This window comes from Coccinella septempunctata, chromosome 7 (assembly GCF_907165205.1).
Source record: "Coccinella septempunctata chromosome 7, icCocSept1.1, whole genome shotgun sequence".
Taxonomy (NCBI): domain Eukaryota; kingdom Metazoa; phylum Arthropoda; class Insecta; order Coleoptera; family Coccinellidae; genus Coccinella; species Coccinella septempunctata.
In genome coordinates, this window is record NC_058195.1 from 11803459 (window position 1) to 11815985 (window position 12527).

Consider the following 12527-nt stretch of genomic DNA (forward strand, 5'->3'; position numbering starts at 1 on the left):
ATTAAGGACCCTTCACTCCGATCGCACTTAATGTGCAGAATTTATTAACCATAACCATTAAAAATGATGACCATGACGAAATTCAAGTGAAGAAGAATGTTTTGTAACGACACCTCTTTAGAATCAAATGGAAAAAGTTAACTTCAATTAACTTGAGTCAAAAAGGAATTAAATAATAGAAACAAAAACTTTTAAGAAACCACGATCATTTTTCAATGCGCTAAAAAGAGGAAAATATTTTTTTCTGGTTATCCGTTTTTGCATATCCAGGAGGAAATATTTTTATTTTTCAGTACCTTCATTAAAATACGAGCGTGATTTTTCTAAATTATCTATATGAAGTGGTCTAAAAATGGTTACAAACATTTACAGTAACAACGCGCCGAGTTGATATATTGCAGTAAAAAAAAACAATTCTCAAACTTCAATATTTTATTATCAATAGAAGAAAACAAAAGTAAATAAATTACTTCTCACACAAAAATTATTCTTCATAAATTCAAAACAACAGATATCACATAAGACTATACGCCACATATAAAAATCAAACTCGTATCGGTGTGCTCACCCAGGCTGCTTCTCTACAGGATGCTGCATATTTCAGTGTATTCCAAACAAGAACCTTCTTTCGCAAATCAGAATCGTGATCCGAATATCTGAGATCGTTCAGTTTCGAGAAACTTGCTGAAATGTATACTCTTCTTTCTCGTTCTTCCCGCGCGTTTCTAGCGCGAAACGGTTGTTTTTCCATTCTTTTTCCCTTTTTTGAATTGTCGGGTTTCCTCACATCATTTCGATAGAATTCGAACCCTCCTTCTGAATCTCCCTCATCTGTTTCGCCTAGAAAATTCGAATCGGATTAATACACCAATAAACTAAAATCGAAATTGGATAAAAAATTTGAAAAATAAAAACTCACCTTTTTTCTTCTTTGAAACAATAAAGACATGTTTAAAACATGTAAGCCACTTCATCCTCTTTACTAGGTAAGACAACCACTAAATGAACTCAAGCTCGTAGACAAACCACCCCCTAATGGTCTAGGCACTGTTGTGATTCCCGGAAATCATTTAAAATATATTCAACCAAATCACAGAAATAAACCTTTATTCTTTATTGTTTTCTTTTTCACAAAAAGAAGAATGGAAAAAGAACTAAGGTAAGTCAGAAGCTTTTGCGCACGCGTCCGAATTCATAAGCGGTCACCTATCCAGATAATTGACTCGCACATCGCTGCGTAGAAAAATTTCTTTCCGTATTTACGAAAATGCGAATCTGATCAAGTTGAAATTCAGCAATTGACACGGAATTGACGCAAAATTTGAGTATGTCCTGGCGAATAATATCCAAGAGGCAACATTTTTTTGCGAATTTTTTTTATCGCATTCGAAACTATCAGAAAAAAGGTCATACTTGATGATGTAAAACATCAAAACAAAAGAAGATGGAGTTGTCAGCATTTTATTTTTCACCGCAATGTGCTATGTGCTACAAAAATGTAAATTCTGGCATCACCTATTTTGCCAACCCTGGGCATACAAACATCTCAAGTTTGTAATCATGGAATAAGACCGTTGACCAAAAATAAATATTCGCATATGATGCTACAATAAATATCGTAATATTGCAATTTGATTGATTAAAATAATTAATGTAATTGATTTTTATATGTTAGCGCCAATTTATGGTACTATATGTCTCATTTCGTAAACAGTTTCATTTCTTACAATCCACTACACTCACGGAAAAAAAGAAAAAAAAATTTTGAATATCAAATAATATATCACCTGTAATGAAATTCTTTTCGCACTTGGCGATTGCATTTCTGAGATCCAAAGTTGACACTTCTCATGTGTTTAGGGGGTAAAAAAAATAAAACAAAGAATTACCTTTCATTTTTGGCACAGCTATATAATTCTTGATAAAACTGCATTAGTTTTCTCATTTTATTCTTTGCAATTTACAGAAATATGTGGGTCCAAAACTTTGAGCTCTAGTTGGTAGAACTAAGTGACCATATTTCATCATTTTTGGACTGGCTAATTTGAATAAACACCGAGCCATCAGTAAAGCTGGGGAAAGATCTCTGTGAACAAATTATAGTTCAATTATTATTTATTGAAGATAAATAATATACAATTCATACCTAATACTAATATACTAGTAGTAGAGTTGGATAGGTTAGAGTTGAGTAGATTTGAGTTGAGTAATGCACAGTGGCGGCAAAGTTCGTTGTCTATTGAGAGGATCTCAAGAACTATAGCAGCTAGAAGAAAACTGATGACGCATTCCCGAGCTCATTTACGGAAAAACAAAGAATGGTGAAAACCTCAGCCTCCTACGATACTCCGTTTTTGAGTTTGACAATTTCGTAAAGCTCTCATAACATTTTTGTCTTTGAAGTTACAAATCTGAAACTTGAACTTTCTACAGGAACTCTTTTACATAGAATCCACTGATGAGCTCAAAATATTTTTTCATTTTGAATCATTAGGTGAACTTTCATTTTTTTAAATGCAAACTTTTATTGAATTTGTTATTTTTTAATTGGAAAAAAATCTTTCGTCAGTAGATTCTACGTAGGAGAGTGCCTAAGAAGGTTCAAGTTTCAGATCTGTAACTTCAAAGACAAAAAAGTTATGAGAACTTTTCGGTATCGTCAAAATCTAAATTTTTTGTTTATAACTCGAAATCTAAAAATGATAGACCGATTCTGTTTTCAGATTTGGATGAGTCATGAAAAAAGAGCTAGAGAATGTCTCATCCGTTTTCCTCTAGCTGCTATAGTTTTCGAGATCCCTCAGTAGACAACGATTTTGCCCACCCTGTAGAGCAGAGTATATTTGAGTAGAGTAGAGCAGAGTAGAGTAAAGCAGAGTAGATTAGGGTAGAATAAAGTAAAGTAGAGCGGAGTAGATTAGGGTTGGATAGGGTAGAGTAAAGTAGAGTAGAGTAGTGCAAAAAAGAATAGATTCGGATTTGGTAAGGTAGAGTAAAATAGAGCAATACACAGTGATGTAGAGTACAGTAGATTCTAATTAGGTAAGAAGATTCAATTTGGGTAGGGTAGATTCGAGTTGGGTAGAGTAGAGTAAAACAGAGTAAATTAGGATAGTATAGGGTAAAATAAAGTAGAGTAGAGTAGAGTATAGAATAGATTTGGGTTGGGTAAGGTAGAGTAAAGTAGAGTATAATCGAGTTGAGTAGAGTAAATTTGAGTAGAGTTAAGTAGAGTAGAGTAGATTCATGAAGAGTTGATTCAAGTTGAATGGAGTAAAATAGATTCGACTTGGGTAAGGTAAAGTAGAGTGAAGCAGGTGAGTTAGAATAGAGTAGAGTAGAGTGAAGTGGAGCAGAACAGACTTAAGTAAAGTGAAGCAAAATAAAATAGAGCAGAGTGAATTAGTGTAAAGTGGAGGTGAGTAGAGAAAAATTTAGTAAGTTAAGGAAATACGTTCAGAGAAACAGACGTAAAGAGCTAGTACAAAAATAGTCAGAGACAGATATTTGGATGAAACTTACTTAACAACGATTTCTTTTTTGTTTTCTTCCCATATCCTTTTCAGTGTCATATGAACCACTCCGTCATTCTGGATAGGACTAAGAGAACATGTAGAATAGACTACAATACCACCTTCTTTGACTAATTGTAAAGCATTATAGAGTAAATCACTTTGCAATTCAGGCAACCTCAACCTTTCTTTTATTCTTGATGGTTTGAATATGTTATTATCATTTTCTTTCAATGAATGTCTGTCTGTTGTACACGGAACATCAACCTAAAAGACAACTTGAAACACTCATGAATTACTGGATATATATAATTTCCTTACAAGGATTCGGTCAAAACCAGCATCGCTGATATCTCTTCCATCTCTCCGACTTATAATTATCCTTCCATTCCTCAAGAATTTCTCATCGAAATCAAACAAAAACTGCCGATACACATTATATATCCTGTCAACTCTTGATTTACTGATATCATTCGAAGTAATTACACTAGGATACAGGGTTTGTAAGGCCGTCAAACTCTTACCACCTGGTGCTGCACACATATCTAAGAAGGTATTGTTCGGCCTCAAATCAAGTGCCAGTACCGGAAAAATTGAACCTCCGTCCATAAGATAATAATTATAGACATCTGTTTGATCTCTAAGAGGAGAATCGAAAGGTTCATCATTTTCAACTCCATAACTATACACATTTAAGTTTTCAGGGAAATGTATATCGAATTCTCTTTCTATTCTTACAGTCATATCACTATTTTCATCACAATAGTTGTAGCTGAATTCAGGAATATAATCTTCATTACCTTTGATTTCAGTTGCAGGCACAAATTCGAGTAATAATTCAGATGATTTAGTTTCCCTCGCATCAAAAATCCTATCTTTATCTAAGGCAGCAACTTTCAGACTTTCAGCTATTGAGAAGCTCTGAACCTTTTCATCTTTCTGGGAATCTAAACTTCCATTTTCAGAATCAATTTCCGTACTCCTGTCCATTTGCCATATCCTCAATAAATTTCTCAATCGTTTACTTTTAGAGTATCTCTCTTCTATATAATCTTTTTCTAATTGAAATAGTTTTCTAACATTGAGGGCACCTTTAAGTTCTAAATGTTCACACGTTTCAGGAGCATTTCCATAGTTGTTTACTACGGCTACATATTTTTGTTTACTCAGTAAACCAGCTCTGATTTCAGACCATTTTTTACCAAATATCGGACCATAAAACTCATCAAAATGATCTAATGCTTTATCCACTGGCTGAACCTTTTTACGAACAACTGACTGAAATTTGGATAGATTTTGGGGTGCTTTTGAAAGAAAATTAATTTACTCACCCAGTGATCAGGTTTATGTTTCCTTCTCAGATTATGAACAGAGATTTCATTCAATTTTAAAAGTAATTTTCTGTTAGATAGCATTTTAGTTAAATAACATAACCTATAAATTTTTAAAACAATCAGATGTCATCACAAGAATCGAGTACAAAAAATCACAGCCGCCCCTGCCTGATTTTCCTACTCTTCACCAGAGAAGGATTAAGGTAACTAGGGGCCCTAGGGCCCCTAGTATATAGATATAATAGAAATTAGGTAAATATAAAATCTTATAATTGATAATAGTTAATAGTAGGCAAGGAGATATATCTCCTATATCTCCTTGATAGTAGGTATGTAAAAGGTTCAAAGAGCTGCATATTTCTATCAATTAGAATTTGTTTTTCCTGAAGTCATGGAAAATAGGCCAATAACTTTTCCTTCATCAATAATTTCAAGTCGAAATTGGCACTGAAAAACATAACTAAATTGTAAAATTCCTAATATTGAACTGAATTGAGTGCTGATGAATAATGAAAATAAACAGCTCTTTATTTCCGAACAGTGAAATATTTAAAAAAAAAAGTAATCAATTATTTAAAACACTCACACACTACACGTGTTGCCGATGTTGAAGATTCTTCAGGCTCTTGGTATACTCTTCGTGTTCATAGGAGGAAATAAAATTACTTAATTAGGTAGGTACTGTTATTATATACCTTATTATCTACTTTGTGGTCAAAATACAATAAATACAAAAAATTATCATCAATTTTTGATATTTATAACAGGGTGTAAGTTTAAGTGATTAATGCTTATGTTTACTTATTAGATCTTATCATAATAGAGAGTATATAAAAATAATTATTTTTCCAAAATCATGAGGATCTCTTGAAAAGTCCTTCCCTTTGTTTCAGGCACATACCACAGCACGAACACGAAGGACTTAAGGGCGCTTCCCCCGAAGAACCAAAATGCTCCAGATAATCCCATAATTTCCTCCATTTTCGGAAAGATCAAAGTCATGGTGAACGCCAAAGCCAGACAAGTTGTTGCTGTAATTGTGGATGCAAGAGACTTGGTCTTCGTCGAAAACAACTCTCCAACCAAGGCCCACGGCAATGTACCAAGACCAAAGTTATAAGAAATTATGTATATAACCAAACTTAAGATAGGTAACCACCACATGGAAGACACATCGTTTCCTTTGTCTTTGAGATAAAAATAAAATCCCAAAGAGAACAAGGGTAGTGCGCAACCCGCACTGGCTAATATGAGAAGTAACCTCCGACCCCACCTGTCTACTAGAAATGAACTCAAGATGACCATCAACCATTGGATCAGTGCAACGATCATAGTGGAAGTAGTTGAAGATATCGTGCTACCAGATGCTATGAAAATTTTTTCCATGTATGATAAAATGATGGTTATGCCGACGAATTGTTGGAAAACCATTAGCATTACAGTTATGGTGATGCCTTTCCTGAAACTCCGACCCTTGAAAGCCGATAACATGGACGTGCTCCCTGCTTTTGATTCAGCGACCACCTGTTTGATCTCGGAAAGTTCCTTGAGATTTGACGATTCGTTATTTCTCAATTTGTTCAAGCTTATTTCCGCTGCCAGCTCATCGTTTTTAGCTACAAAGTAGTAAGGACTCTCGGGAAAAAATATACCGAAAGTTATCATGAAAAGAATAATAGGTAAGGTGAGTATGATACTCAAATTTGTTAAGTTCACGAAAGGTCCGATGGAATACACGAAAAGAAGGCCGCAGGATAAAAATATCCCCATTATACATCCTAAAAATCCTCTGGTTTCAGTTTCAGCAATCTCACCAATATACATGGGCACTATTGTAAATACGCTTCCAACCCCTAGTCCAAGTATAAATCTTGCTATGTAAAATTCTGCCGGAGTGCTGGCATAAGATAGCATTATATGGGATATAAGCATAGGTATTGCGAATGTTAGGAGAGTTTTTTTTCTCCCGAATTTGTCTGCACAAAAACCAGCCAGAGAAGGTCCACATGCTGCTCCCAAGCTTATCAAAGATGCTATCCAAGATTCTTCGAAGGATGTGATAGGTCTTCCCAATGGGTTTTCTCCGGTCTGGTTGCTCTTCAGCGTTGTTAAAACGGTGGAGGACCAAGCATATGCATTTCCGGTGGCAAAAGCTAGAAGGTTCACTGAAACAGAGGGTGGCATATAAGTAGATTGAAGGGAAAAAATAATAAAGGGTAAGTGAATTAGACTGTGTCGACCACCTTTTAGACCATATATATTTTACAAGGTATGAATAGCTATAAAATGATTCGTACGAAGGCGTAGGATTATTTTTATTTGTTTTATTTTTTCATCTTATTGAATAAACGTTGAGGGGACACGATGAGGAAACGTTTCATATTAGTTGCTGAAGTAACGGGTTGTTGAAAATTTTCTCATTTAATGTTGATGTAATACTTCTTACTTCTTATTGAATATACCTTGAGGAAGCACGTTAAGTTCTACTCGTATTGGTGGTATAGTTTGTCTATGTATTGGTGGCTACAGTAAAAAGTTGAGTCATATACCTTGATTATAGGTTGAATCAACGTATGGTTGAAATGAAGTTGCGAAATACACGTAACAAAATAATACGTAATCTGATGATTACCCTTACACTGCACCAATGAGGTTCAATGTTCAATGTAGTTGGAGTCGCAGGTTGGTGTCGCAGCGTTGAACACACCATATACACTGCGGAAAAAAATTAACGCACCTTATGGAAATCTCAAATTTATTCTATAACTGAAGGTGTTCTCAATGATAATTATTTTTATCAGAATTATGCATGCATATGTTATCCACTTTCAACGGTTTTCTTCAATACAGATGTTTTTTTCCAGCAGGAATAAAAAAAGATGATATTATCAGATTTTGAATGTATTGGTTCCATTCTAAAATCAGTTGTTCTCCATCAATTCTAGTGATCAATAGTTTTTCTTTCGTTTGATTTTCTACACTCGATCGCTATGCAACGCGAAACACGCAATTTGACCCAAGAGGAATGTGCCCAAGCGGTAGTTTTGCGAGAAGAAGGGTGGACATACACAAGAATTGCAGAAAGGTTTGAAGTTTCTCATACAAGTGTGTCCAGAATGTTGCAGCGATTCAGGGAGATAGGTATGAATGTCCGAAGACCAGGACAGGGTAGACCACGGGTAACAACTGCCATTCAAGAACGTTACTTAAGAGTTTCTTCGTTGAGACAACGGCTCGCCTCCTTCAAATTCAGCTTGAGCTAACTCATGAGGTGCAAATTAGCACTCAGACAATAAGGAATCGCCTCAGAGAATATGATTTAAGGCCTCGTGTCGCGGCAAGAGGCCCAGTTCTTACCCCAGCCAATCGAAGAGCGCGTTTGGATTTTGCGAGAGAGCATATCCATTGGGAAGAGGCCGATTGGGAAAGAGTTCTCTTCACAGATGTGTCTAGATTCTGCCTCTACCATTGTGATCGACGTTTCCTTGTATACAGACGTCCACATGAAAGATATGCTCAGTGCAATATCTTTGACTGCTCGCACAGACCTAGTGGTCGTTGATAATGGAGCTATGAATGCTGATAAGTATATAAGGAACATTCTTGAAGAGCATGTAGTGCCATTTGCCCCATACATTGGTGAAAATTTCATTTTTATGGACGATAATGCCAGACCCCATCGTGCGCGCATCGTTCAGGAGTACCTTGAAGAGGTTGAAGGTTTGGGACAACCTCAATAGAAGGCTGAGAAGTTCAGAAAATAATCCAGCTACTCTTAATGACTTAATTCTACTCTGTAATCTGTGTCTTAATGACTTAGGAATCCAACTCGCAGAAATCTTGTAAGGCGATTAGATCAGAACATTTTAAGATCACTCATTTTGAGTATGAACCGTCGTTGCCGAGCAACGCAAGGGGTGGAAATACCAAGTATTACATCACTTATCAGCATTTCAGTATTTTGAAAATTGTTCATTTGTCTTCTTTCACATAAGATTCGGTGAAATCCTGAATTTTTCGTCCATTTAATGTGTCTTGTTTCGTTCAAGACCTTCCCGAGAGAACATAAAAAATAAGTTATAAAGTCAATACTTTCATTAAATTTGATATTTTGAGAATGTGCGTTAATTTTTTTGCGTAGTGTATATGTCATAAAAACGATACAAATTTACTACCAACCTCACAATAACTTCGCACAAAATGAAATCTTAAATATTTTCTTTACTTCCTGCAACAATAAAAAATCTTGAACTCACCCGAACAAGCTGCTCCGACCAATTTGAAATTGACCGTTCTGATCATCGTTAAGACTCAATCAGAACCAAGTGGAACCTTCTTTTAACAAAGCAGCATTTATAACTTATAATATTAAATTGAGAGACGCAAAAATTTGTGACATATCAGAAATGTTCTTACTCAAATCAAACACTTCAGCTTCTTCTAACATGAATTACGATTTTCGCATTGTTGAATAATCCTTTTGATGTTTGAACTTGGGAGATTGGCAAACTATTCATTTTTAAGAGATCATTATGTCAGTTTCCCAAATAAGTTCAGTTATCTCTTATATCCCTTTTGTTTGAACAGTATTATTTAAAAAAAAAACGGTGTAGGTTCAACAATAGTAGCAACCTCTTATGAAAGCATCGATATGGAACGAAAAGCTGAAGTTTTCGGAAATTTCTTTTTGTTATTTGTTCAGAAAATTTCATATTGGTATGGTATGATTTGATTTAATTTTTGTTACTTCGTCTCCATTTTAGAGCCTGGACAGAAATCGGCATACTTTGACACCAATGAAATCGTAACTGTTTAATGAAAAGAATAGAAGGTTAGACAAAACACAGATGCTTTAGGTGGAAGGTGACTGAAGATACCAGAAACGGATTTTTTTATTGTAACTTTTACCGATTGTAGAATCGAATATTTCATTAACAAAATTGTTGGAACTACTTTCAAAAGTAGTTAATAAAAAATATAGATACTTAATGATTTTATGAGGCAAAATAAACACTTTTAGCTAGAAATCAAAACAAATTTTTCTTCATTTCAATTGATATATCATTAATATAAGAGACAATCTACACATCGATGTGAGATCTGAGCTCATTATTTATTTCTGAAATTTATTTGATGCAATATTGAAATACAGAGATGCACTAATTACCGAAAATAAATACACAAAGGAAATGCACAAAGAAGAATTATTTATTGTTTTGGAGTAAGCAAACTTTGGATTATTATCCGTAGATAATCAAATCTCCAAACAAAACCACTGACGCGCTTGCTGTTCGAGAATTTCTTGAAGATAAGTATGGTTCCTACACAGAAATCATAACGATCAACTCGTATAATAAATTATGGAAAATATAAACTTCAGATTGATCGCTTCAGCTTGTACGGGTGAGTAAAAAATTCAATTCACGGGCATTCATCACCCCATTTCGAAATTCAATGGATTTCTTCTCCAAAACTATATAAAACTTTATATATGAAAATTCGCAAAATATTTGAAAATGTTCGAAGAAATAGTGCAGAACAGGTAAGGCAAATTTTAAAGTTTTTACAGTAGAATATATTGGGCTATTTCCATCATTTTGGCTTTTTCTATTCAACGTTTCGACTAGCTTTCGCATCTTCAAGATAGAATAAGGCAAAATGATGGAAATAGGCCAATAAATCTAACTAAAAATTTTGCATCATAACTGAATTGATCTTCGCGCGTGTTCATGTTAATTTCTAATTAAAAATGAATACCCAAATACTTATATCAACTCTAGATCTGTTCAGTACCAAAGCGTTGAACCAATTTGCCAATTTGAACTGGCAAATTACACATTATTGTCAGTTTCAACTGGCAGTTATAATTATAATTATTCGCTTCAAAACAGAATTTTTAGTCAAAAATCCAAAACCATTGGGTTGAACCCCTTTTTTGAAGTATTCTTGGTCAAAATCAATTATTTACATCCGTATCTATTTGATTTCAGTGAATTTGATGGCATTTGCCAATGGCAACGCATACGCCTGGTCGTCCACCGTACTTATAGCTCTCAAAAGCAACGATACCATGAGGAACCCCATTGGAAGACCCATAACAACCTCGGAGGAATCTTTGATAACATCCTTAGTCCATCTTGGTGCGGTTTGTGGTCCGATATTAGCAGGAATTTTGTCAGAGAAAATAGGCCGTAAAAGAGCTCTCTTGATGTTTGCGATGCCCATGTTTCTAGCCCATGTGATATTGGCCTTTGCAGCAAGACCATATGAATTTTATATTGCAAGATTTATGTTGGGAGTAGGTGCGGGAAGTGTTTTCACCATGGTTCCTATGTACGTTGGTGAAATAGCTGAAACTAGGATAAGAGGATTTTTAGGGTGTTTGCTGGGGGTGTTTATAGCTTTTGGGTTACTTTTCGTATACAGTATAGGCCCATACGTCAATCTCAAAACCCTCAGCTTCATCCTATTATCACCTCTAGGATTATTTCTCTTCCTTTTCGGTTTTTTCGTACCTGAAAGTCCTTACTATTATTTGACTAAAGGATTTGACAGGGGCGCCGAGATAAGCTTGAATAAACTCAGGAAGAATGATCCATGTGCCAACCTCAAAGAGTTAGCACTAATGAAAGAAACGGTACAAGAGTTTTCCGAAATCGGTTCATCAGTTTGCGAACAGTTCAAAAATAGAAGCTTTAGAAAGGGACTGACAATTACAGCCACCCTAATGGTCTTACAGCAAAGTGTAGGCGTAACTGTTGTGTTTTCTTATATGGAAAATATATTTATAGCTTCTGGAAGTACATTTTCTTCCTCCCATTCTACAATAATAGTAGGAGGAATTCAAACAGCTGTCGTTTTGTTCAGCTCTTTATTAGCAGACAGGTGGGGAAGAAGACTTCTACTGGAAATTTCATGCGGTGGTTGCTCTTTGTCCCTTTTTATACTAGGGACTTATTTTTACATGAAGAAAAAAGGAATGGATATGTCGACATTATCGTTGATACCTATGTCGTGCCTAATAGTATACACAGTGAGCTTCAAATTTGGTTTAGGTGCGATACCGTGGACTTTAGTAGGAGAATTATTCTCCAGCAAGACGAAATCTTTGGCTTCTACGATAACCACGACCCTATGCGTTTGTACAGCATTTACAACGTCCTTCATTTTCCCCACAATGAAGGATTTAATAGGGTTTCATTGGTCATTCTGGTTCTTTTCAGGAAACGGTTTCATTGCTCTTTTATTCTGCCTTTATTACATTCCAGAAACGAAAGGGAAGACTTTTCAAGAAATTCTGAAGATGTTAGACCGATGAAGTGAATACATCAGGTACTATATGAATATTTATTCAACTGATATCTGTGATAAGCTTAAGTGGAATATGTCTCATTAAATTTTTTCAACTCAAATTAAGGACAGACTGTATTATGAAATAATGATAAATATAAATATTTCCGCACTTTTGTGCTAGGAAAATAACTATCATTCTGCTTTTTATTCCTGAAAATATTGTACAGGCCTCCAGTGCCAGGTGCAAAAGGTCCTAAAAACCACCTGTGACATCTCTAGCATTTCAAATAATTCTTATCCCCTCAGTTGCCTTACAATACCTTAGTGCCTTTCACAATTCTACAACAAGCTACGCGAATAACGTTTTCCCATATGTTAATTTAGTTTT

At 35.1% G+C, this 12527-nt stretch overlaps 4 protein-coding genes across 4 annotated transcripts; 1 reads left to right on the plus strand and 3 right to left on the minus strand.

Moving 5' to 3' along the window:
- Positions 1-503: 503 nt before the first annotated feature.
- Positions 504-1877, minus strand: LOC123317963. Its single transcript, XM_044904602.1, has 2 exons — positions 920-1877; positions 504-840 (listed from the first exon to the last, which is right to left on the minus strand). The coding sequence occupies exons 1-2, from the start codon at positions 972-974 to the stop codon at positions 545-547; spliced, it is 351 nt and encodes a 116-aa protein (XP_044760537.1). The 5' UTR covers positions 975-1877; the 3' UTR covers positions 504-544.
- An 8-nt stretch (positions 1878-1885) lies between these two features.
- Positions 1886-5004, minus strand: LOC123317959 (5-methylcytosine rRNA methyltransferase NSUN4). Its single transcript, XM_044904596.1, has 4 exons — positions 4844-5004; positions 3834-4790; positions 3523-3779; positions 1886-2086 (listed from the first exon to the last, which is right to left on the minus strand). The coding sequence occupies exons 1-4, from the start codon at positions 4925-4927 to the stop codon at positions 1942-1944; spliced, it is 1443 nt and encodes a 480-aa protein (XP_044760531.1). The 5' UTR covers positions 4928-5004; the 3' UTR covers positions 1886-1941.
- Positions 5005-5516: 512 nt separating this feature from the next.
- On the minus strand, positions 5517-9294 carry LOC123317960 (facilitated trehalose transporter Tret1-2 homolog). Its single transcript, XM_044904597.1, has 2 exons — positions 9103-9294; positions 5517-7011 (listed from the first exon to the last, which is right to left on the minus strand). Exons 1-2 carry the CDS (start codon positions 9146-9148, stop codon positions 5687-5689), a joined length of 1371 nt encoding a protein of 456 aa, XP_044760532.1. The 5' UTR covers positions 9149-9294; the 3' UTR covers positions 5517-5686.
- A 176-nt stretch (positions 9295-9470) lies between these two features.
- Positions 9471-12334, plus strand: LOC123317961 (facilitated trehalose transporter Tret1-like). Its single transcript, XM_044904599.1, has 3 exons — positions 9471-9562; positions 10097-10249; positions 10837-12334. Exons 2-3 carry the CDS (start codon positions 10207-10209, stop codon positions 12162-12164), a joined length of 1371 nt encoding a protein of 456 aa, XP_044760534.1. The 5' UTR covers positions 9471-9562; positions 10097-10206; the 3' UTR covers positions 12165-12334.
- The last annotated feature ends 193 nt before the right edge of the window (positions 12335-12527 follow it).